Below are 25,054 nucleotides of genomic sequence, written 5' to 3'. Positions count from 1 at the left end.
GGCAATGTCTTCTATTTTTTAGGCATTGGCTCATCTGCACTTAATAGACTACATAGGAGAGCAGACAGCTTTATTAATAAAGGTATGTTTAAAATATTTACAGTTGTTTAACAGATAAGGAAAATAGTTTTTACTCCAATAGAACAATGAATAATACCTTCATTTTTAATTTAAAGATAGTGATTGTATTCCTGTATCAAGGATATGATATCAAGAAAGCTTGTCATGTTTTGGTTACATACATATTTCATGTGTATCTGTCTACAGCCAGAATAAGCATAGCCATAAATGTAAAAGATGAGCCTTTTCTATCTTAAAGAAAACTCCGATGATACAAGCAGGAAACAAATATGAACTATTAGAGGTGAAAATTCACACAAAGTATTTCCTGTGTGAAATCTCAGTATTAGAAATATCATTCTTTGTATTTCTATTTGTTCAAATTTTATGGGGAAAAAACCTCTAGTGATTGTGTTCCTAAATGTTGGGCTATTTTCTTTAAGATGTTTTCATATCTCAGAGCCTAAAGAAATAATAAATGTTGATGAACTAAACCTGTGAAGAATTTACATTTATGCCATGGAGAGGAACAGAGCAATGCTTATCTCACCAAAGTTGTAATTTGGTGGCTTTCCATTCCAGGTGGTTCCTGAGGACCAGCGTTTGGCAGTGGCCATCATTCTAGTGCTCTGGGTGTCTGCTTTGGCCTCCTCTGTGATTGACAATATCCCTTTCACAGCTACAATGGTAGGGTTCTGTGCAGGATTTGTACTTCCTCCTCCTGGTGCTTGCATGGGAGTTGAGTGTACTGACTACGATTTGCTTTTATCTGACCTCTGCTGTGTTGTAGTTTAGTTTATCATCTGAGATTGGATCATTATTTCAGGCTTATTCATACCACTTAGTCATCTAGCTGGCCATTGCTGCTAGCAGCTGCAGTTAGCTGTGGACCTAGAGACACTGTTTCAGCTGTGTTTTTGCACGTTTCTTCTTATATCCACAATTATAGCTGAAAAGTAAAATTGTCTTTTTAATGGAAACTGTCTCTACCCACCTGCTGCTCTCAATGCTTTCCCCCTTTTTGTGCTGTGTAGCTCTGCTAATGCTTTTTTAACTCTCGAACCTTTTATTGCTACCTTATGTAGGTAATTGCTCTAAAACCCAGCAAATAATGTTAAGCATAATGAATGCTTACAAGCAGCTGAGTTTTAATATCAGAATAGTACCAAATTATAGCAAATTAGGACATAATCATATAGGTTTATTCAATCAAGTTCTCTGTTTAAAGTGCAATAATCCATTATACTGTAGGCATGATTCACTGTTACAGCTTCTTTTCAGCTAAGTATAAATTTTCACACTATTTTTATTCTATTGTATTGGATGGTCAAGTCCACCCTCAGTCTTTGTCAAAGTTTAGTATATTTCTTACATATGGCATATTGGACATATTTGTGACTGCTCTATAGTTATATGATAATGTGGTATTTTGATTTGATTACTGTAGTGTTTCCTTTGTAATTATATCAATTTAACAACAGACTGCAAGCAATAGGTATGGAGGGAAGTATTGGTTTAATATGAGTCATCTCCCAGCAAACGCTTGAGGACTGTTAAACAATAATGCAAAAATCTGAGTTCAGAGGGTTTTGCTTCGCAGTCAACTAGTCTTTGAAAACTGGCTTGGAGCAATACCAAAGAGCACCTGCATACATATTGACCAAAGGGTCTTCTAAGGGTTTTGAAAGGAACCCTATTCTAAAAGGAGTATGTTTTGGAGAATGGAACTGAAGTGCAGGAATCTTTTAGGATGCCTGAATATTGGTTCTTTTGTATCTTTGAGTGTGGGAAGTACAGATGGACAGGAAAGAATCATTGCCAACATTTTAAACAGTTAAAATGTTTTTAATCTTTTTTCATTCTGTTCTCAGCTGAATCTAAGAAATTGTTAATTTTTAAATTTTTCTTTAGAAATAGATGGAGAAAGGAAGCAGGAAGGGAGAAATATGCAGGCATATTTGCCACTGTGCAATAGTAGTATTTAGTTGTGGTGTTAAGATATTAATGTGTTGTATGACAGACTAAAGTTGAGACCCTGCATCATCTAGCTCAGTGCACAGGCTTACACTTTGGTCTTTGTCACTCTACATTAGAAAATACAGAAAATACAGAAAAAGGTGACTAAATTCTTATCTGTGATTGTATAAAATTTTGTTTAAAATTCTTTTCGGTCCTTTGGTAGTTGGTTCCTACTGTTTAAAAAGGCAATATTTGGTTTTGGAAGAGTATTTTTAATTATATATATTAAAGTTAGCACCTTTTGATGAGGAGTATTTCATATATCTAACATAGCTTTTTTTTGAAATGGCTTTTCACTAATAGAGGTCTGAGTGTGTGTGTGTGCAATGAACACACAGTGCAATAAGTATTTCTTAGATCTCATTTTATTTATTGACTTGCTGTTTACAGAATCAAGCTGTATTTATTAATGGAAGATAACCTTGTACACAATAAATGCACTTGTTCAGTCACATAGTTCACTCACACATTCACACCGTTGCCCCAGTGGGAATAATATGTTGGTGGTCAATCCCAAGTGTGTATTAAGAAGCAGAAGACCATGTTGACATGGTTCTATATACGAGTGTGGTTTCATATGCCCTCATGATCTAGGATTATGGGGCACCTGCTATGATGTAGCCATGAATGACCCTGTTCCTCTCAAAAGGTTCTACCTTCACAGCTGATAATTCACAATAACGTAAGTGTATTGAGTCCCTTCAGGGCTCCATAAATCTCCTTCAATCGTGAAAAAATATCTACATGACAATGGGGAAATACCTCTTGTGATTTTTGTAGATATGACTGCGTGGATTTGATGGACTAGGTACTGAGTAGGGATTAGGGACCTGTGCAGTTCCTCCCATTTTTTGAACCCACATATGTTCTGACTAAGCAAGGAGTATTTGAGGATGGCATCAGAGTCCTCTGACAATAGTGGATTTGCATACCCCAGGAAGGTTAGGCACTTGACCAGAAAGAATTAAGGAAAAACAGGCTCACAGGGTGACAGCTTGGTTGACTTCTGTATGGGTAGGGATTCCTGAAATATCATTCAGATATGATGAAAGGCTTGGTGGTGGCTCACAGTCAAGGACACCAGTGGTGTCTTTTTCAGCATTAGAAAAGTGAGTATACTGTGATTTTTGTCTCATATTCCAGGGATGAGACAGTCCTGCCTTCTGGTTGTGAGCCTCCAGCTGACTGTGGGTATATTACTATGATGACAAGGGAGTCTAGAAAGTTGTGTTACCCTGCTCCTTCAAGAAGACAGGCAGCACTTTATTAATGGGATGACACCAACACTGCCTCTCTATTGCTGGATGAGGTCTTCCGTTCATCTCCTACATCCCCTACAGTGCATGTTGTCCAGACTTGGAATAGAGAGATATAATGGATTACACACACTCAGTGTAGTAAAAAAAAAAGGGTTTCTGATGTGAGGTGATTAACCCTGCAGGCCTGAAAGCATCACACAGAAGAAGAGAATCAACTTCAACTCTTTTGTAGAATCATACAATCTTGAATGTCTTGACTTGGAAGGAATCTTAAAGATCATATAGTTACAACCCCCCTGCCATGGACAGGGACATCTCCCACTAGACCAGGTTGCTCAAAGCCCCATCTACTCTGGTCTTAAACACTCCCAGGGATGAGGTGTCCACAACTGAACAACCCAACCGTCTCAGCCTGTCTTTGTAGGAGAAGTGCTCCAGCCCTTTGATCCTCTTTGTAGCCCTCCTCTGGACTTGCTCCAACAAGTCCATGTGTTTCCTGTATTGTGGGTCCCAAAGCTGGACACAGTATTCCAGGTGAGGTCTCACCACGGCAGAGTAAAGTGGCATAATCTCCTCTCTTGATCTGCTGTCCATGCTTCCTCTGATGCAGCCCGGGACACAGGTTTCCTCTGGGCTGCAAGCATGCATTTCTGGCTCATGTCTAGCTTCTCATCCACCAGTATTGCCCAAATCCTTTTCTGCAGGACTGCTCTCGGTTTTGTCATCCTCCAGACTGTATTGGTACCCAGGATTGCCCCTACCTAAGTGCAAGACCTTGCACTTCACCTTATTGAACCTCATGAGGTTCTCCTGAACCCACTTCTCCAGCCTGTCTAGGTCCCTCTGAATGTCATCCTATCCCTCAGTCGTGTCAGCTGCACCACTCAGCTTGGTATTGTCAACAGACTAGCTGAGGGTGCACTCAGTTTTGTGGTCTATATCATTGATGAAGGTATTGAACTATTGAACTGCACTCCTCCCAAAACAAACTCCCGAGGAACACCACTTGTCATCCCATCTCCATCTGGACATTGAGCTGTTGACCACTGCCCTTTGGATATGAGCATCCAGCCAATTCCTTATCCACTGAACAATCTGCCCATCAAATCCATATCTCTCCAGTTTAGAGAGAAGGATGTTGTGGAGGACCAAGTTGAAGTATGATTGTCCAAATTTTCATTTTAGCATCTTTATTTCTAATAGTGGGATAATGAGACTCATAGTAACTTGTTTTGTTTCTAGAAAAAAAAAGGGGGGGTGGGGAAAGAATGTCTAAAAAGAGACTGGAAAATTTACTTTATCTGTATTTGGATGAAGTTGAAGTTTCAGATTTGACAATGTTAATATTTATAGCTCAGTGATTCTTACCTTAACAGGAAGCTGTAGCATTTTAAAAAAGTGATTAGAATGTTGTGATGGTTTTAGGGCTATGCCTTTAACTTCTCTTCACAAAGTTTGAGCAGAAAGGTGAAAAAAATGTAAATAAATCACAATTGAGTGTAAGAAAGCAAAATAATGATTGTTCTAAACACTTTCATTGGAGAGAGAGAAATGTTTAAGAGTCAGTGCTCAAAACAAGGTACAGGCAGTCTCTCCGACAGTCTCTCTGGTGTTTCTCTGCTGGGCAGTCTGCATGCTGACCTTGAAAAGCTAAGTTTAGCAACCTCTCTGCTTCTTGGCTTTCTTCCTTTTGCCAGAAGGGTGTCTAGGGAAAGAGGCAGGGCTTCTCAGTGCCAGGGGGCTTTGCTGTGTTTTTCTGTTAATTGTACCTATTTGTAAATGTTGTGAATAGTGTATATTTGTACATATTCATTGCATTTCATCATAGATTGTAGTTTTGCTTATAAAACACAGCTTAATTTGCTTCTGAACTGAGATAGTCTGCAGTTGTTAATGTGGGAGGGGAATTTCAGCCCAGCACACTACAACAAATATGAATATATCTGATCCAGTATTACAAAGAATTCTAGGAAATAAACTGTTTTATGAAGTTATGAAAACACATAAGGAAAATAGCTTCCTAGCAGAACATCCAAGCATTTTCAAGAGTTTGTAAATATTTTTATGGAGAAATATTAGAATTCTTAAGAACAAACCTAAATATGTTCAATTATTTTAAGATGGAAATAGCTTACAGTGCAAAATATTCACGTGTTTAAACATTTTGAACACATTAATGCTCTTCAGTAGGCTTCAGCACCAGCAATGTGGAGAAGTCTATCTCACTAAAAATTTCTGAAATTATTAAAATCAGATTAATTTATTATTTGAAGCACCTTACCCTGAAAAATACCTTTTCAGTCTAACATAATTTTTAGTCAATTTCTTCTTTGCTCTAGAAAAGAGTAGATGTGGTATATTCCCACAATCAAAAATGTCAGTACTGTATGGAATTCAGGTACAGAGGTCACTAAACTGAAATTTCCACAAAGAGTTCAGAACACAGCAAGTATTTTATGCTGCAGAGAATGCTGTAGAAAGAGAATTGTGCACATGAAACTGTGGATTGAGTTTCTGAGGGCATTTAACTCATCACAGGTTAATTACTTTTACTGTTTCTTTCTTGGTGAAATTCTGTTTGTGCTAAACTAAAATTAAGTTTTGGAGCTGCACAAAGACAAAACAATCCTCAGGGTATCTTCCAATTGCTTGTTTCCTATTATTGTCCTGAATGCAAAGATCATGAACTGCCCCAAAACAAAATGAGGAGATTGAAACTTGCTTGATGAACTGTAATTTTAGGATCTTGCTTTCTCTTCAGGCATTTGAAAGTGAAAATCCAGCCCCCAAGATAAGTAGATGTTTGTATGAGCGAGTGTATACTGCACTTCATTGTATAAGAAGGCCCAGAAATTGTGATAGGTATCTGCAAATGTAAAACTAATTCTTTCTTTTCAATATATAACAAATATACTATAGTAAAATATTTTAGAATTATAGACTAGAACAGACTTTTATTTGAAAGGGACCTAAACCAATTAGTTGTTAAAGCATATTATTATTAGGGGCATTGTCCAAATAACGCTTAAATACTGAGAAGTCTGGGGCATTGGCCACCATTCTAGGAAGACTGCTCTGGCATTTGACCACCTTCTTGGTAAAGAAATGTTTCCTAATGTTCAATCTAAACGTCCCTTGGTGCAGCTTTGAGCCATTCTCATGCATCTTGTCACTGAATACCAGGAAGAAGAGATCAGCACCTGCCTCTAAACTTTCCCTCTTAAGGAAGCTGCAGAGAGCAATGATACTATTCCCTTATCCTTTTCTCCAGGATAGACAAGCCCAAAATCCTTAGCCACTATTCACAGAACATTCCTTCCACCAGCTTTGTTGCCTTCCTCTAGACACACTCAAGGGCCTTCACAACCTTCTTAAATTGTGTGGTCCAGAACTTCACACAGTAACCCAGGTGAGGCTGCAACAATGCTGTATACAGTGGGCCAATCACCTCTTTTAACTGGCTGGTTACAGTGTGTTTGCAGCACTCCAGGATGCAGTTTGTCCTCCAGGCTGCCAGGGCACACTACTAACTCCTACTAAGCCTGCTGACCAGCACCTCCAGATCCCTTTCCACAGGGCTGCTTTCCAGGCACTCCTCCCGATTTATATTTGTGCCTCCCATTTATATTTATATTTACTCCATCCCAGGTGCAAAATCTGTTATTGCGATGTGTTAAATTTAATAGTGTTAGTCATAGCCTAATTTCCCAATCTATCTAGGTCCCTCTGCAAGGCCTCTTGTTTCTCAGGAGGGTCAACATATCCCAGTTTTGTGTTGTAAACTTACTGGTGGTGCATTTGACTCCTTCATCCAGATCATTGTTAAATATATTGAACAGAACTGGCCCTAGAATTGAACCCTGGTGATTGGCTACCAGCCAGGTGTAGCCCCATGCACTTACAACCCTTTGAGCTCTAACCTTCTGCCAGTTTTCTCCCACTGCCCTATCAACTCACTCATCCAACAGTTTGACATCTTGTCCAGAAGGATGCTGTGAGGGGCAGTATAAAATGCCTTACTAAAATCCAGAAAAACTACATCCACCACCTTCTCTTCATCTACATTGCAGGTGACCTTATCATACAAGGATATCAAGAGAATTATGCAGGACTTCCTGGTTATGCACCAGTGTTAACTGTGCCTGATGGCTGCATAGTATTCATAGTGATGATTGAATAGTACTCAGTATAAGCTTGTCCATAATTTTTCCAGGAGCCACAGTTACACTAAGTGGTCTCTGGTTGCCTGGGTATTCCCTCGTGCCTTTTTGGTGGATTTTAATAGCATTTGCTAGCTTTCAGTCAATAAAGCTCTCCCCAGACTCCCAAATACTGCCAAGATGATTAAAAGAGGTCCTGCCATAACATTCTCTAGCTCCTTCAATACTCTGGGGCAAATCTCCTCAGGTCCTATGGGCTTGTGAACATTCAGTGGATAAAACTGGTCCCTTACAATTTCAGTGTCCAAATTTTGAGATAAACTTTGTGTGACACTCCATAACCTCTGACTGAGTGTAAAAGACTATGTAGCCAGTAGCAGATCTAAGATAAACAGATATATCTGGGAGATGCTTAAATAACACCCACAAAATCTTCTCTGAATAAAAAATTTATAAAACAGAAGCTTAGTTATTAAGCCTAGTACATTTTGAATTTTTCATGGCATAGATTTTTTTCATGTTGGATATCCAGCTTTCTTTGTCTGTGAATAAATATGCTGAATCATGCAGTGATGCTCTATGTGTCATTCTATTAATCCTCTGATGTATCTTCTGGTTTTTCAATAGGCTAAACTTACAATGACATTCCTTGACAGGCAGACTTATAAAGCCTGCATTTTCCTAGTATTGTCATTCAAATAGCCACAGATTTCTGCCCTTAGAATGTTAGGTGACATGATTTTATTACCAGTATGCTCTTTAGTTTACTTGACATGTTTTAGCAGCTCTGTATGCTGGAGCCACCTCTTTGTATTTACCTTTTATTATTGGAACCTAAAATATAGCCATAGTAAATTCCCATTTTAACTGAGTTTAAATACGATTCCTCAGTATAGGGTAGCAAACAATTTCCATTAAAGACCTGGCTGGCAAGGTGACTTAGTCTCTGACAGGTCTCTGTTAGGAACCAGATAATTTTTGTTGCCTCTAAAACTATCAGAGGTTTTTAATTTGCAGTACTGAATGTTTTGCATGCATCTCATGTTCTTAGTGCCAGTGGATCTTTTTTGCCTCTGTCCTACCAGAGTTTTTATGACCTGCATTTCAGTGCTTGATAAAAGCAAAAGACTGGGCTGTAACTGTCTGCAGAGACAGACCAACTATCAATAATTTGGGAAATTAGGCTCTGCTTTCTGCATAGTTCTCACCAGCGTGGCGTGAAAATGGAATTATTTCCTTTGCACTTGGGAGCTGGCTGGCAGCATCTTTAGGACTGACCTCAAAAATAAGAAAATAAAATTGTCATTTAAATCTCCTCTGTCTAACCACAGTCTCTGTGCTGAGCAGGACATGTACAAGGAATCTTATTAAAAAAAAGGTATTACTGGTCTGCATAGTAGTTACATCAGGAAGCTTGCAAATAATTCTGAGGAACTGAATAATTTGTTTTGATTCTCTAGTCAAAATTTTGTAGTAGGAACAACTGCTTTATTTAGATTGAGCAAGATGACTTATCCTGTCATTTGAGTATTTCTGCTTAAATTTTGTGTTGAAACTGTTGTGGTTTGGTTTTGCACCACTGCACAAATTGGAATTTACCCCAAGGAGTAAATTACCACACTACTCAGAATTCGGAAATTAAATGAAATTATTATTTACAGAAGTAGGCTAAACATACACAAATACCTATGTACATATACAACTAGGCAACAGCCCAATTATCCCCCTTATAGACTCCCCTAGAAGAAGCCCAGAGGGCTCTGTACCAGCTAACAAGTTATCTCTATCTCGTCCCTGCCACTGTTTCTTACCATAACCCAAACAGAAACGGTGAGGCCAAGCAAGGTCAGAAAACAGAGACAGGGGGAAAGAAGTAAGAAAGAGACAGAGAACAAGCTGTGCTTTCAGACTATATAAAAATGCAGACCAATGAAATAGGAAAAACGTGTCTCTTATGTTCTGTTCAGCCCCTTTGGACTGTCCATCCTCTGGACTATTCCGAATTCTCTGGAAAAACTTATTTACTATTAAGATACTAGTCAACCCTCTAACAGAAACACAGCATTGTTTTGAAATAAACATAACTGCCATTTGAATTGTGTATCATTTTCTGTCAGTGATGATTCAAGAGAAATAAAGTTTGTAGAGAGAAATGTAATCTTTCCTCACTGTTTTTGGGGAAAAAAACAGACAGTAAGTTGGGCATACTGACCCTTCTCTAGGCCTTAAAATAGCAATACATCTTCAGGCAATGAGCAACTCAGGAATAACCTTTAGACATGAACTTATCTAGATGATTCAATTAGAGGATTTAAGAGGTATGATTACCAACACTGGCAACAGGGGTGTGAAAAGGCTTGTAATTCTTCATAGAGCCTGTATATAGCCTCATATGAAATGGAGACACATGGTCAGCAAAGGTGAGCTTCAAAGAGATGTCAAAGTGAAAACAGTTTTCAGGAAGCAGCTGTCCCTCCTCTGAGATCATACCCTGTGAAGGGGACCTGTGAAATACATTCAAATGTCAAACTGAAGAATTAAAAGTCATAACTCTACTGAAAATCCTGTACTCTGATAAAGCATTAATTTTAAAATATATCACAGATGTTTCCACAAATCCTATCCTATTTAATTGCTTCCACATTTGCTTACTCTTTCTCCCTCACTTTTGGTACCATAAACCTCTGCATACATTAAAAGTAAGTTAATAACATTATCACCTCTCCCCTTACTTTGACCTCCTGTCTGTGGTACTGATATCACCTTTCTTTCAAAGCAAATGGTTACACGATTAAGTTAAACTCAACGAATTTTTCCCAATTACAGTGAAAGTTGTTTGAGAGGCACTGAGATCTGGTGCCACCAGAAAGCCTGCCTGATGTGTTTTTGGGCTCTGCAACAACTACATGTGGATATTTATTGCATCTCCCTACAAACCTCATTTGACTTTTCAAGGGGTTTGTTATTTTATTTGCTAAAGTGATTAAATGAAACTCAACTTGCAAATGTTTTCCAGTGATCTAAACCAACGTTCTGTGGCAAATATAAATTTAGAATAAAAAGTTGAAAAACTCAGCTCTGTTTATGAATTCAAAAGCCTGCCACAACAGTCTTTGTCAATTTTCCCTTAACAGATCACACACTTTTCATTATAACAAAGACTCAGGAATTTTTTAGTTACCAACAGATGATCTACAGCTGTCTTGATTGTGAAGGTCTGGGCATTTCTTAGAGCTGTCTCCAGCAAGAAAAAGCAATATAACTCTATCCTTTAGTTTTGAAGAAATGGAGAGGGAATTGATATATAGGCATTGTCAATGTCCTGTTGAACTAACAGGATCTAATGGGAGCCACTCAATACTGTAAGAGAGCCTCAGTTTTGTCAGCATCACCTGTGCCATGTGTGGCCTAATGTTGCTAATACTGTCTCTTCAGCTTGTCAATGTGGAAAAATGAACACAGATCAAGAATATGATTCAAAGATACTAGTTATATTATTTAAAAAAAAAGAAAAAGCTCTTCAGGTTATTCTTTGGACTTGCTGGTGGTTTTGGTTGATAATGTATTTTATTTATATTGTGCTGATTGTTGGATAATGTCACCTGAATCTTTCTCTTTCTTAAACCACAGATTCCTGTGCTTCTCAATCTGAGTAAAGATCCTGATGTTAACTTGCCTATGAAACCATTAATCTTCTCATTGGCTATGGGTGCATGCCTTGGAGGTAAGAATTTATGTGAAAAAGCCAACATAAGGTAATAGCTATGCTAGTATGACATGTATAACCTAGCAAAATAGGTTCAATGTTTTTATTATGCAAATCATAGGGAGGGCCTAATCCAGATGCTTTTGAATTCAAAGGACTCTTGGATAAGGATCCAAATCACTGTCTGCTGCTGTAATAGGGTTTTTGCAGTCTGTTTTTGAAAATCATATCTGCATAATGTACAGACACACAAAGAAGTAGCCCAGATGGTGCTTACAGGGTTCTGATCTTTTGTGAGAGAAAATACAAAGATACATTTAGCTTTCAGAACAGAGACCCATCATTGTGCAGTGAAAAGATGCAGAAAATGTATAATAGCTGAGATCTGAAGGCTTGATTCAAAGTCTACTGAAGTCACTGGGCAGTTTTCTGGCTGACTGACAGAAATGGTTTTGAGTATCCATTTGCTGAAATTTAGCATTCCTTACTCAAAGGAAAGTCTTTTTGAAGCCTTTGAGAAATGTACCTCCAATAATGAAAGCTAATAGCTGTTCTTTTAGTGTCTGTTTTGGTATTAACTGGGATTTCTTATATTGTCAGTCCATTAGCATGAAAACAAGCAGATAGTTTAATTACTTTAATTTTTAATTGAAAATGTAGTATATATGTATTGTAGGCCCAGGATTTTCTTCACTGTTTCTTACTATAATCAAGGAAAATAGCAATCTGGTAGTTTGGTAGTTTAAACATTAATATTTCTAGTAGAGTACTCTGTTGTTGTGGGTTTTTTGTTTGTTTGTTTGTTCATTTTGTTTTGATCGCTTTGCTTTGGTTTTGTTTTTGACATTTTACAAATGACTTATGAAGGTGTTACAGTACCACATTTCCAAATAGGAAGCGTACTACATGCAATTAGAATGTGTAAGTTTTAAATGAGGAATAGTTATTATTAATTTTTTTGCTACTGAGAATGTTAATGCTAATTACATTGTATTGAGCTGAGTTTTGATCCCTAAGCATTTAGGTAATTATGTTCAATAACGTTACAATGGACAAAATGGTGTTCTGCCATGGATCCACCTCTACTCAGCCTCCACACAACTTCAAACAATTTCCTTGACTATACAGAGTTTAGAATGAAAACCAGTTTTGTGTGTAATACAAGGTCTTGTGTGTTTATTTATCTGAGTGTTTGCTAGTACAGGTGACCTTAATACCTGACAAAGATTACAATAATGTAATTTACAGATTGAATTTTAAAGCATTTTGCAAGGGCAGGGCAATACATACCAAGAAACAGTTGGTATATATTTGAAGCATATCTCTTTTTATTCATCATTATATTGTGATTTTAATCTGTTCCAATTTAAAACAAATAATTTGAATAATCAGTATATGTTTACGTAGACGTTTGCCATGAAATATCTTTCTTCTTTGCTAATCAATATTCATTAGATTTGAGATTAAAAAAAAGTAAGCATAAGCAATATAAAACTGGCCAGATTATGCTGACATATTCTGGGTGGGAGATACTTCTCAGCCTTGGAGCCTTTACAAGTTTCTGCTGATTTTCTAAAAAAAGGGGTTTTGTTCAAGGGCTGCGGAGATTTTACCGGAGATTTCTATGTGTATGCGGTGTGAGACAATAGCAAAAACCAAAACAAAATAAAACAAAAAACAGTACCATGGGAATTATTTGAATTAAAAGCACTAGAGAACAGGAAGTGCCCAGGAATTCAGATTAACTCCATGCAAATATTTTATTAAAAAAGTTCGATCATTATTAGCAAAAGCTTAAATTCTCCAAACTGTGCTCCATTAGGATTAAGCTGGGCATATGCTGAGTTACACTGGCAAAGGTCTCATAGGAGTGTTAGCCTGAAAATTAATATGCTTCTAACTTTCCCATGTCAAAAAACCAAAAAAAAAACCCCAAACTAATGGACACCACCTTACTGTTAGGAAATGAAAACTGTGGAAAAGATTTTGCTTTGAAAGGCCTTGTAGCCCCCAAGAATTAGGCAAAAGGGGCTTTTCTTCTCATTTTTCTAAAAAAAGTAAAAGTGTTAACGGCTTTTAAAAATTCTTTCCAAAAGAGAAGCCTTATTAGCACTAAAGTGATGTGAAAGAAGCCTCAAAGTAGGCTAATCCCATTGTGGAAGTGGTAAATGACAATTACATCATTACTGCTGGGTCCTTAAGGCAAAAAATTGGATCTTGTTACTGCTTATGCAACTGAATGAACTTGGCAAAGAAGACATTTTGTAGAAGAGTCTGATGAAACAGTATTATAACTGCATATTTTAGGGTGGTTTGCTGCGTAATGCAGAGCTTCAGTTCTGGTAATTTGAAAGCATTTCTGGGGTTCAGGTTAAGCAGTGCTGTATGCTTATGTCTAGGCCAGTGTTTGTGCCTGTCTTGGAAAATGCCATGTGACATTTTGTCCTGAAAAATTTCCTGTGGGTGCAATTATCTTTTTCTACTGTCATAAAGTGCAGAGGCAGCCACAGGTTTAAAAGATGATAGTATGAGAAGAGACAGTAGTTTTCCTTCATTGCTTCAGCTGTGTTACTGGAAACGAAAGTTTGCTTGAGTCAATCTCAAGCAAGATGAAAAGACCTTTGCCAGTGTAACTGCCACAGTCTTGTCATCTTCAGCAGTGTCTCCCAAAAGAGAGCTCCTGCTATTAAATTTCTGTCTTTCATAGCCTTGGGCTCAGACATAAGGAGTAACTGAATGTCACACAGATGCTCCTTCCTCTGTAAAATGTGTTTCTGAAGGTGAGAAGGGATGGAAAATCCTGTCTCTTAATTGAGGAAGTCAAGGACAGTGATAATCATGGGCAGTTCCTGATGAGGTAGTCACGATTTTGAAACCTAGGAGTTTGCCAGTTCCTTTTTGGCAGACATTTTCTTGCTCATGATCAGGTCAACCTTGCATGGTTAAGGAATAAACATGGTCATTTTTCTCAAGAGAGCTGATTCTGGAAATTCAGGTTTATATTTATCCCAGCTATCTTTTAACATGTAAATTCAGCTCCCTGATCGGTAATGGGAATACTGGCATGTCCAGCAAGTAGATGTTTGCCAAACACTCTGCAGAGCACATCAGAGCCCCTTATGCACAGAAGTCAGTGGCTGAGAGGGGTGCCGAAGACAAGTCAGTCGAATTCAGGCCTTGGGGCCCTTTGATTTGTCAATACTTCTGAATGCTGAATGATGCTATTTGTTCACAGACTCATATCATTTTGGTTGGAAAAGACCTCTAAGATCATCGAATCCAACCATCAAACTAGAACCACAATGGCCATTAATTTATGTTCTGAAGTACCATGTGTACATGTTTTTTGAACACCTCCAGGGATGGTGACTCCACCACCTCCCTGGGCAGCCTATTCCAATACCTGACCACTTTTCAGTAAAGAAATTATTCCTACCATCCAATCTTAATCTCCCCTAGTGCAGTTTGAGGCAGTTTCATTTGATCACTTGATACTAGGGAGAACAGAGCAACACCTACCTTGCTACAACCTCCTATCTGGTAGTCATAAACAGCAACAAGCTCCCCCCTTGGCCTTGTTCTCCAGACCCTTCACCAGCTTTGTTGCTCTTCTCTGGACATGCTCCAGTAACTCAATGTCTTTTTTGTAGCGAGAGGCCGAAAACTGAATGGAGTATTCAAGGTGTGGGCTCACCAGTGCTGAGTACAGGTTCACGGTCACTTCCCTAGTCCTGATGGCCACACTATTCTTGATACAGGCCAGGATGCCATTGGCCTTCTTGGTCACCTAGACACACTGCTGGCTCATGTTCAGATGGCTCTTAACAAGCACCTCCTGATTTTTTTCTCATGGGCAGCTTTCCAACCACTCTGCTCCAAGCCTGTAGTGTTGCATGGGGGTGAAGTGCAGAACCTGGCAATTGGCCTTGTTAAATCTCACATGATTGACCTTAGCCCATCAATTCAGCCTGTCCAGATCCCTCTGGAGAGCCTTCCTACCTCTGAGCAGATCAACACTCCCACCCAATTTGCTGTCATCTGCAGACTTACTGAGGGTACACTCAATCCCCTCATCCAGATCATTGATAAAGATATTAAACAAGATAAGCCCCAATACTGAACCTTGGGGAACACCACTTGTGACCAGCTGTCAACTGGATTTAATTCTGTTCATCACAACAATTTGGGCCTGGCCACCAGCTATTTTTTCTCCCAGTGAAGCACCCACCCATCCAAGCCATGAGCAGTCAATTTATCTAGGAGGTGACTGTGGCAGGCAGTGTTAAATGTTTTACTAAAGTTCAGGTAAACAACATCCATGGTTCACATCTGTCTGGGCAATAACAGTCAGGCTGACTAAGTAGATAAAAAAAATTTACTGCTTATGAGTTATTTTCATATATTACTTTTCAGCATTTCTATTATATTTTGCTGTGAAGTAAACAAAACCAAGGAAATTAAGAGGAACTGCAGGAAAGACTTATTTTCTGTGGTGTTCTGACAAATATGCATCTGCATTTCTTTTGTGTAAGAGGACATGGAATAAAGCTTTATTCATTCATGCATGGAATAAAGCTTTATTCTTTCATGCTTCCTATTCTAGTACATGATAGAGTTATGGTACTTCTTGAAACTGTGTTGTATGCAGACCTTCCAATAGTGTCTAGAGAACGCTGCTCTGGAATTTTCGAGGACAAATGAAGATTGCTAGATTCAGCAGTTTCAGAACAAGAGGAGCTTTAATTACATTGCTTCTATTGTCTCATGAATTTTTTAAAAAGCATGAACTATGGATTCAACTCAATTTGAGTAAGTTCACAGTTGGAAATCCTCCTGTTCAAAGTGTTCAATTGTGTAAAACTAGATTTTTTACTGAGCTGAAGAGGTTATAGCTAAGATAATATTTGAAGGGATTTTGAACATTTGACATTTAAAGAGCTGGAACTTACTTCTCTTTTCAGCTCTTTTTTTTTTTTGTTTTGTTGTTTGTGGTGTTTTTTGGTGGTTTATAAAAAGTACATTGTTGAAAAAAGAAAAAAATGAAAAGAAAAATATTAATTCGTATTTGAAAGTCCTTTCCTTCTGAGTTCTCAGTTGCTAGAAGCACAAAAAATATTTCTTTGCTGCAGTAACTATTGCTGTAGTCCAAAGGGGATTTTTTTCTACAGTATATAACTATATACTATATATATATATATATACTTCATACTATTTTTCTTCTCTTCATATTATCTTGAAAAGACAACAGCAGAAAGTCATCACTGTCACAATTCTACAGAAAGAGGCAATCTGTAGGATGCATACAGTTATGCTATTCCAGCCACACAATCTCAGTTGTAGGCTCTACTTCAAGAAAGAAGGTAGGAGGAGGGTCTGCTGGCACTCTTCTTCTAACCTTACAAGGTCAAACCCCAGGTGTGAATAAAATCCATTATCCATAGGACATTGTGCTAATTACAGCTATTAACAGAGTGCAACCCACAGTGCAGCTAGGCAGTGGGATTTCTCTCAGTGGTCCAGTGTTATATCTATTCAGTCTCTTGGCACCCCTACTTACAGATGGTGGAATATCACTGATTTATTATTCCTGCTGATTCTGTTCAATAAAATCCTGAAGTAGTTTTAAAACTTCAGACATCCTGAAGGTATAAACCCAGAAATATTGTTTATATTCCTAAATCAACTCTTATTTGCAAAATGTGGAAAAAGTGATAGCCTTCAATAAAACATCAAATGTATTAAAATAGAAAATAGTATTATGAAAAAAAACCCTCACAACTGTAGATCCCTTGATGTTCTTGTATAGTTATAGAGATAAAACTTGTGTAAAACTTCTCAGTATGAATGATACTATAAGTCCACAAGAAGTACAAGAACCAAATGTATGATATAAAAATGTAGCAACTAGAGGAGCACTATTGAGCTTTGATTTTGAATTTAGTTGTTGTATAAAACATGGAATCGAAACTGTAGGAATGTTTTGTTGGTGGAGAGAATACACCTACCTGAGCTTGATTTTAACCAGGACACTGATATTGAAAATTCCTATTACTTCTAAAGGAGTGCTTCAACAATGAGAAATTCTGGGGCTCAGTTTTACGTCTTGTGGGTGAGACAGCCCTGATTTAGACAAGAATTTTTTCCATGCACATAAAGCTTATAGACTAAATCAAAGGCTGATATTGTAGGGAATGGAAGTGATTTGAGATCTTTCAAAAGGAAAAGGATGTCGTTGTTTTTGATTTTGAATGTCAAATAAAACAAATAAGTAAATGTCTCATTTTTTTTTTTTTATTTTAAGTCCTCACTGCATTCTTTAGCAGTATTATGCCTCTTGTACAGATCTAGAAGCAAAATGCAGCAGGTATTTTGTAGGTTTTACACTAGTATCTAGTTTACTTTCTGAATATACTTTGCATTGTTTCTATGATGTTTGTAATGATAGAAGTCAGTAACACGGACTTAAACTGTGATTGTCGTCCATTAAGTGGTAGTAATGCTTGCTAATGAGGAACCCATTCAGCTGTCAACTGAATGTTTGGGATTTGTTGTAGTGTGAAGAGCAACATAATCAGATGTAAGCACAAGGAATCTTTATGATCTACTGATATCTGAGTGCCCAGACTGTTCTCTTCCCATTTTCTGCAACTGCCAGAATCTGTAACTGTCTATAAAAATCCAGCTGCTCTTATCCTTATCTTTCATGGCATTCAAACTCGGCCATCTTCATGCTTTTTCAGTATGAAGTTCTCAAAGCCCAGCAGTGCTGTGAAGATCTTGGTGTGAGAGCCAGGCTCATTACCAGAGTCCCTGCAGCTAAAGGAGATTCTCTAATCTTTAAGATTACCAGAGATAATCATCTGTGGCATGGAAAACGCACAGAAGAAAGTTATGAATTTACAATGCAAAAGCAGCTAACATCAAGTGTGTATGCTGGACAGACATATCTTCGCCTGTATTAAGGCAATGTGAGAGGCTTGCTTGGCTTTAAGATACTTAGTGGAAAAACCCCACATGTTGAACCTAGTTAATTTCAGTCATCAAGGACATTTTCCTAAGCTTGAAAAGAGTTACCTTGGCAGGCTTGCATAGATAGATGTCTATATGTCATTAACAGAGAAATGTGAATTATATGGGTTAAAGGATGCCATTTCAGATGTGCTGTTGAGGATTTATAGTTTGGATGGTGAGTCTTAAAATTTAAACTGGAAGCAAACGGAGGTGTGTGTATTCTACATTGAATCAGAAAAATAATTTGTACCAGACATCATTGGTATAATGCTTGAGTATAATGCTTGCGTTACTGATGAATTTCAAATGTTTGTATTGATGGTTTTCAGTCTGTGTAAAATAACTTCACGTTATAAAATTCTGCAAATTATTGGTAAGATAATGATCAGAGATGACATTGGAGACGCCTACAAAACATATGTGGAGTTTTGTTTAATTTTATTTGCTTGTTTTGTGCATTTGTTTATCATAAATTATGGAAAGTTCTTTCTGGAAACCTTGGCCACTTCTGTTTTCAGAACTGTGTAGAATATACAACATGTTGTATCAGTGAGTTGTTGCAATACAAGAATCCATACAGTGCATTGCTCTCAGCAGAAGAGGTGTGGATTATGTACGCATGTATACATACACATTCAAGTAGACGGCAGCGCTTGGACTATCAGACTGAACAAGACAGGAAAGCCATAGCAAGGTTTAAAATTATTAAGTGCAGAAGAGAATACTGAACGATTGATTTACTTTCCTTCCTCTGCAGACCCTTTCCAGACAATAACACATTTTGAGTGGTGCAGCAGAAAGGAGGAAAAACATATCAGTCTGCAATATTCATATTAATTTCTATCAATTAATAAGACACTGTTTGACACCAGATAAAGTTATAATACTTTTAAGATAATAACCGTATTTTAAATATATTAATAAATATAGCTAGCACAATTGTGGTTAGCACAACTAAAGCACTAGCAGGAGCTGTGAAGCTGTTTTAAACAAAGCACCTGAACTGTAGCAAAACATAATAGGTAGGCTCCAATCAAAAGTCAGTTTGGCTGAAGTCAGAATATGAATTTAAAGCAGCTTGATATTCTAAGATAACAGAGGGACACCTTTTTTTCTTTTTCTTTTTTCTTTCTTTCTTTCTTAAATATTATTTTGTTCGACTCATCTTCAAAGTAAGTTCTGATATAGCTGAATGATGTACTTTTATGCCAGGTGCCTATAAATGGATCTATTTGTCAATATTTGATACCCAGTAGTGCCATGAGTAGAGAAGCTGCAAAAATCAACTGACATAATTTTAACCTCTGAATCTAAAAATCCAAGATGAAAAAATGTCCAAACCAGGGTTTTTATGTAACCTACTTGAACACGTGTTTCAAAGTGTGAGGAAATGGTGTGTGAGCGTGCATTGCTGACACTATTTGTCATTATACTACTGTATTTTACCTTTGTACTGGGCAAGCTGACTTTAACGAGAGAGTGGTCAAGTGATCATCTCTGGTTATATGTCTCTTTTACAGATGCCTGGATTCAAAAGATGTTTATGGATTTGTTTGTTGTTAAAGTAGTGTTGTAGCATGGTGGGCTGAAATTCCCCTCCCACATTAACAACTCCAGACTATCTCAGTTCAGAAGCAAATTAAGCTGTGTTTTATAAGCAAAACTACAATCTATAATGAAATGCAACGAATATGTACAAATATACACTATTCACAACATTTACAAATAGGTACAATTAACAGAAAAACACAGCAAAGCCCCCTGGCACTGGAGGAGCCCTGCCTCTTTCCCCAGACACCCTTCTGGAAGAAGGAAGAAAGCAAAGAGGTTGTTAAACTTAGCTTTTCAAGGTCAGCATGCAGGTGTGTGTGTTATCTTCGAAAAGCAAAAGACCAGAAGAGAAACGCAGACTGCCCAACAGAGAAACACCAGACAGACTGACAGAGAGACTGTCTGTACCTTGTTTTGAGTACTGACTCTTAAACATTTCTATTTCTCCAATGGAAGTGTTTAGAATAATCCTTATTTTGCTCTCTTACACCCAACAGTGATTTGTTTACATTCTTTCACTTCTCTGCTCAAATTTTGTGAGAAGAAATTAAAGGCACAGCCTTAAAACCACCACAAGTAGCAAATGCAGGTTGTTCACTAACCTGCTTTATTTATTTCACATTTTGGTTGGAAAAGTGACAAATTTAAATTTTAACTTTTATAGAAAAAAGGAAGCACTGAACATTGAATAATACCATGTTTACAGTAACTGTCCTGTTGGTATACTAATAGTGATTAAAAATGGTATAGTTCACCTGATGGAGTGTGATTATGTGGATGCAGTTTAATGAACTTTTTAGATAACTCCAATCTTTGATTCATGTTTTCTTTTTTTATCCCTTTTAAATTTCCCTCCCCTGAAGTCCATGCATATTTATTTGTGCAAAAACATCCCATAAAAATGTTTCCAAATCAGTAAAATTAAAAAATATTGATATCGTAAAACTTCAATCTATACCAGTGTTGAATAGGTTCACGTGTGCTTTCTTCCCCTTACTGCCTATGACTTGTCATTCCTTTTTATTTCAGGGACTGTTAATGGTTTAGTTGGCATTGATTCTGTAGCTCTTTATTGACCACAAGGTTTGATTATCCAGGGTTTACTAACTTTTACACATAAAAATATTAAAAGATATTCAAAGCTTGTAGAATTTTACAGATGAATATAAATGGCTTTGTTTTATGAGACAAATCTGGATAAGCTTTGTATGAAACAGAAAAATTTTGCAAGCTGTGGAAGGTTGTCTCCTGTAAAACTAATCAAAACCATGACTGTTCAGCATTCCATTCTGCAGCCAGATGTTACATTTGCTCAATTTGTGCTTTAAGGAAGGAAATAGAATATGCTGCAGAAAGGAAGGCACGCATCAGTCTACCTTTATTTAATGATGTAAAGCGTATAGGGGACTGCACAGAGTTGCAGAATCACAGAAAACATCCAATTGGAAAAGACTTCAAAGTCCAACCCTTGAACTAAACAACTAAATTATGTCAACACTAAACCATGTCCCTAAATGCCAGGTCCACGCACCGCTTAAACATCTCCAAGGATAACACTGCCCTGGGTAGATCATTCCAATGTTTGATAACCCTCGCTGTGAAGAAATATTTCCTAATATCCAGCCTGAACATCCCCTAGTGCAGCTTGACAGAAGTTGAAAATGGAAGAGCAGCAAGAAGCTGGCTTCAATAAGTTTTGTTTTCATACTGTAATGGGATGGTTTGATTGCAGCAAAAGCCAAGGCTGAGAATCCTCTTCCGAAAGTTATTTGTGACTACACAGCAAACTCCTTGTCACACAGAGAACCCTTGTCTGGGACAAAGCAGTACAAACAGTTATGCCTGTGTAAAACTGAGCCTGTCACAGATGTTTGCCCAAAGACAGGGAAAAGCTGTTTTCAGGGCTTGTGCTGACGTAAAAACTGGGTAGTCTTTTTGCTTGCATATTAACTATCCAGTGCAACAGAGAAGGAAAAATGCAGGAAAATCTATCCATTAAGCACAGGTATAGGCTGTTACCCATTTTCAGAGCATGTGGTGGGGAAGTGGTTTATAATGGTCACAGCAGAGCATGACTTTTCTGTAAGCAATCCACGTATAAGCTTGAAGCTTACTGTTGCACAAGATAATGACTTCTTTATATTTGAGAAAGTTACTGTTTATGAAACTGCTCTTGCTAGGCCAAATGGCTTTATCAGTCATAATCCCTTCCCTTTGATTTCTCAGTGCTTTGAGTAATAAATACTAATCCTACCTGGCACATTGAGGTGATTTTCTAGGCAAACATACTAATGCAGCTAAGCTAAGGGTTAGGGCTTGCTCTTGTGGGGGCAATATCTAAGGGACTCCTGAGAACTAATGCTATTTAGATATAATAGATTTGCTGCTGACAAGTAAAATTCAGCAGCTGACAAAGAGCTTAAAAAGTGAGAGGAAACGTGTTATTGCAAACTCTCTCCCTTTTCTTGTTAGGATTCTCCTAGGTTCTCCCAGCTTTGCTTTGCAGTGCATTGCAGACTGTAATCACTTAGGCAAACACTTTGATCGGGGAAAGGCAGTCTGAGTACAAGGGATGCGTATTACATGTGGTGTTCAGGTTCCGGGATTGAATTTGGCAGTCCCTGAAAGAATGTGTAGCAGAATGTAATAGCTGAAAACTGGGTTGAGAAGAAGTAGCTACAAATGGAATCAGAAGGCTGGAATAAGCAGGGCTGGCGGATACTGCAGGCACCAAACTGGTGAATACTGCAGGCACCAAACCATGCTTACCAAACCTTGTACCTTTATATTAGCTGGAGATGCAAAGGCATGTTTTAATGTGTGGCTTTGAATCTTTCATGATATATTATCAAATATATCTTATATTTGGAGTTGATTTCACATTATAGAATCATAGAATTGTTAGGGTTGGAAGGGACCTCGAGGATCATCTAGTTTCACCTCCTTGCCTTGGGCAGGGACACTTCATGCTAGACCAGATTGTTCAGAACCACATCCAGCCTGGCCTTAAAAACCTGCAGGGATGGGGCTTCTACCAACTTCCTGGGCAACCTGTTCCTGTGTCTCACCACCCATTTCTATTTTTGCTCCATTCCCCCTAGGCCTATCACTATCTGACACCCTAAAAAAGTCCCTCACAAGCTTTTATTTTTTTTTCTTCATTAAGATAAAGGTCTCTCCTAATTTCATGTTTCTGAGTTATTAAGCATAGTTAGTATTGACAATAATTGGCACGTAGTCTACCAAGAATAAGAGGCTATACTGATATACAGTATAAGACATGTGGCTTACCTCATACATATCACATACTATTGATACTAGAAATATAATTCTTAATTTATTGTCATGATCCAGTTACTTAATAATCATCTGCCTTGTAGGAAGGGATGTGTTACAGTAGGAGTTATCAAAACCAGTTACAATAGGAGTCACCAAAACAGATTGCTTATTGCAATGTTATTCTTTGATACAGTTCACCTGTGTGTTTTGATAACACAAACAAGCAAGAGTCTTTTTAAATTTACTTGTTCTTAGCACTGAAGATGATTTGAAGAAAGACTAGATGAAGTCCTGGAAAATGGCTATTCTTAATTTGCATCCATTGGATTGAACTTAACATGAATAGGTTTTCCTATCCATTAACCTAGTCTTGGGGGTTTCTGTGATTCATAGATCATCTGTCTCTGTTTCAATATGGAGTTAAATGTTTGCCGTGGAGACAGAAGTTCCTGTGAGGAGAAAAAAAAGTTTACCTCTGTTGTTAATTTTGTTGTAGTTCTTTGAAGCCTGCTGAGCCAATACCTAATTAAACTGCACACACTATCTGAAAAAATGAAAAAGACATGCTTCTCCTTTCAGATAACATTTAAGGTGACAATTTCTTCTGAAGTGGAATCTGCTTGGGGAAATAATTCACTGATGAAGCAGAAAGTCTTTCCATAAATACTTCATTATGTGAAAGTATTACTATAGCCCATGTACAATATAGTGCGTTAGTGCCGCTTGGAGATGTTTTTGGAGATGTATCTAGTCACAGCCATGGGATAAGTGCAGCTCCAGTCCTGTTTCTCTAATTTGAAGGCATAGCTATATTCCTTGTCTACAGTAATATTATTCTGATGGTGATGTCTGATTGTTCTACACATAGAGCAGAAACCTCTTATGAAATATTTGGAGGCCGTAGACTACTGATTACTTTTGGAATTTAAGATTCCTTAAGTGTTCCTGCCAGACTCCTTTAATAACATCATCTGTGTTCATTTGTTCTATTTTTGCATTAAGCCACATGCTTTGTGTCTTGGCTTTCTCATGCCAGAGCCTACCAGGAATGCTGATGTTCCAAGTTTAATTTAATATCTTTAAACATACATTAAAGTAACTAAAGTATGCTCTCAGGCAAAATGAGGGCAAAGAAAATTGGCTGTACATTGGCTGTACAGTTCCTAATGATGGGTGTTAGACTATTTTTTAGAGGTTTCTGGTTATTTAGTAAGTTATCTTTTCTCTCTATACCTGAAACCTGTGTGTGTGCATGTGTATGTGTGATTCACTGCATATAAGAAGTCTAGGTCACAAATAGCCCCTGGTGCCTTTGAGAACCTCATGAAGTTCAACAAGGCCAAGTGCAACAAGCCACCCAGGTCAGGACAATCTCAGGTACAAATAGAGGCTGAGGAATGAATAGATTGAGAGCAGCTCTGTGGAGAAAGACTTGGGGTTCTTGGTTGACCTTAGGATGGTTTATTATTTTCTAAGAATATTTTTAGAAGTCTTATTGTTTTGTGGTTAGTTTTGGATGCAGAAGGCTGTATGAGTACCACTGTGTGAACACACAAGGGAATAATCCTTCTGCCTTTACTTTGACCTGTGCTTCAGTAAACTGATCTCTGGGTGACCTGAAACATTTTCTAAGTCGAAACTATTAACTGGAGCATGAGTTGTCTTCTGATCTGTTTCTCTCAAAGTCAGATCAGAAGAATCTTCACTGAGCAGCAGTGTTTAACAGTGCCAAAATGAGAACAGTACCTATATGCCAATTAGAGCAAAGGAAGACTCATGCTTAGAACAGTGGATTGCTAATGTAGCAAGGTATAACAAAAGAGATGACTTGCTACAGTACTAATTTTTTTTCCTCCCAGATTGTTACCTCTTTTGTTCAAAATTTCAGTTAAGGAACAGAATGTAGGAGTCACTGTCACTTCCCAAGTTATGCTTTAGATCAGAAAAAAATTGCTGAAGACATCTGCATTGTGGAAGTCAAATATACATAATTTTTTAAACTCTCAAGT

The 25,054-nt window shown here is 37.7% G+C and overlaps 1 protein-coding gene across 1 annotated transcript in view; it reads left to right on the top strand.

Moving 5' to 3' along the window:
- Positions 1-25,054, top strand: part of OCA2 (OCA2 melanosomal transmembrane protein) — a 177,991-nt gene that overhangs the window by 114,975 nt on the left and 37,962 nt on the right. Inside the window, exons 19-21 of the mRNA XM_054384760.1 lie at positions 23-82; positions 643-747; positions 11,129-11,222. Of these exons, the coding sequence (XP_054240735.1) occupies positions 23-82; positions 643-747; positions 11,129-11,222 (259 nt within the window). The remainder of the gene's footprint in view (positions 1-22; positions 83-642; positions 748-11,128; positions 11,223-25,054) is intronic.

Source organism: Indicator indicator, chromosome 1, assembly GCF_027791375.1.
Source record: "Indicator indicator isolate 239-I01 chromosome 1, UM_Iind_1.1, whole genome shotgun sequence".
Classification (NCBI taxonomy): domain Eukaryota; kingdom Metazoa; phylum Chordata; class Aves; order Piciformes; family Indicatoridae; genus Indicator; species Indicator indicator.
This window is presented reverse-complemented; position numbering and strand designations above follow the sequence as displayed.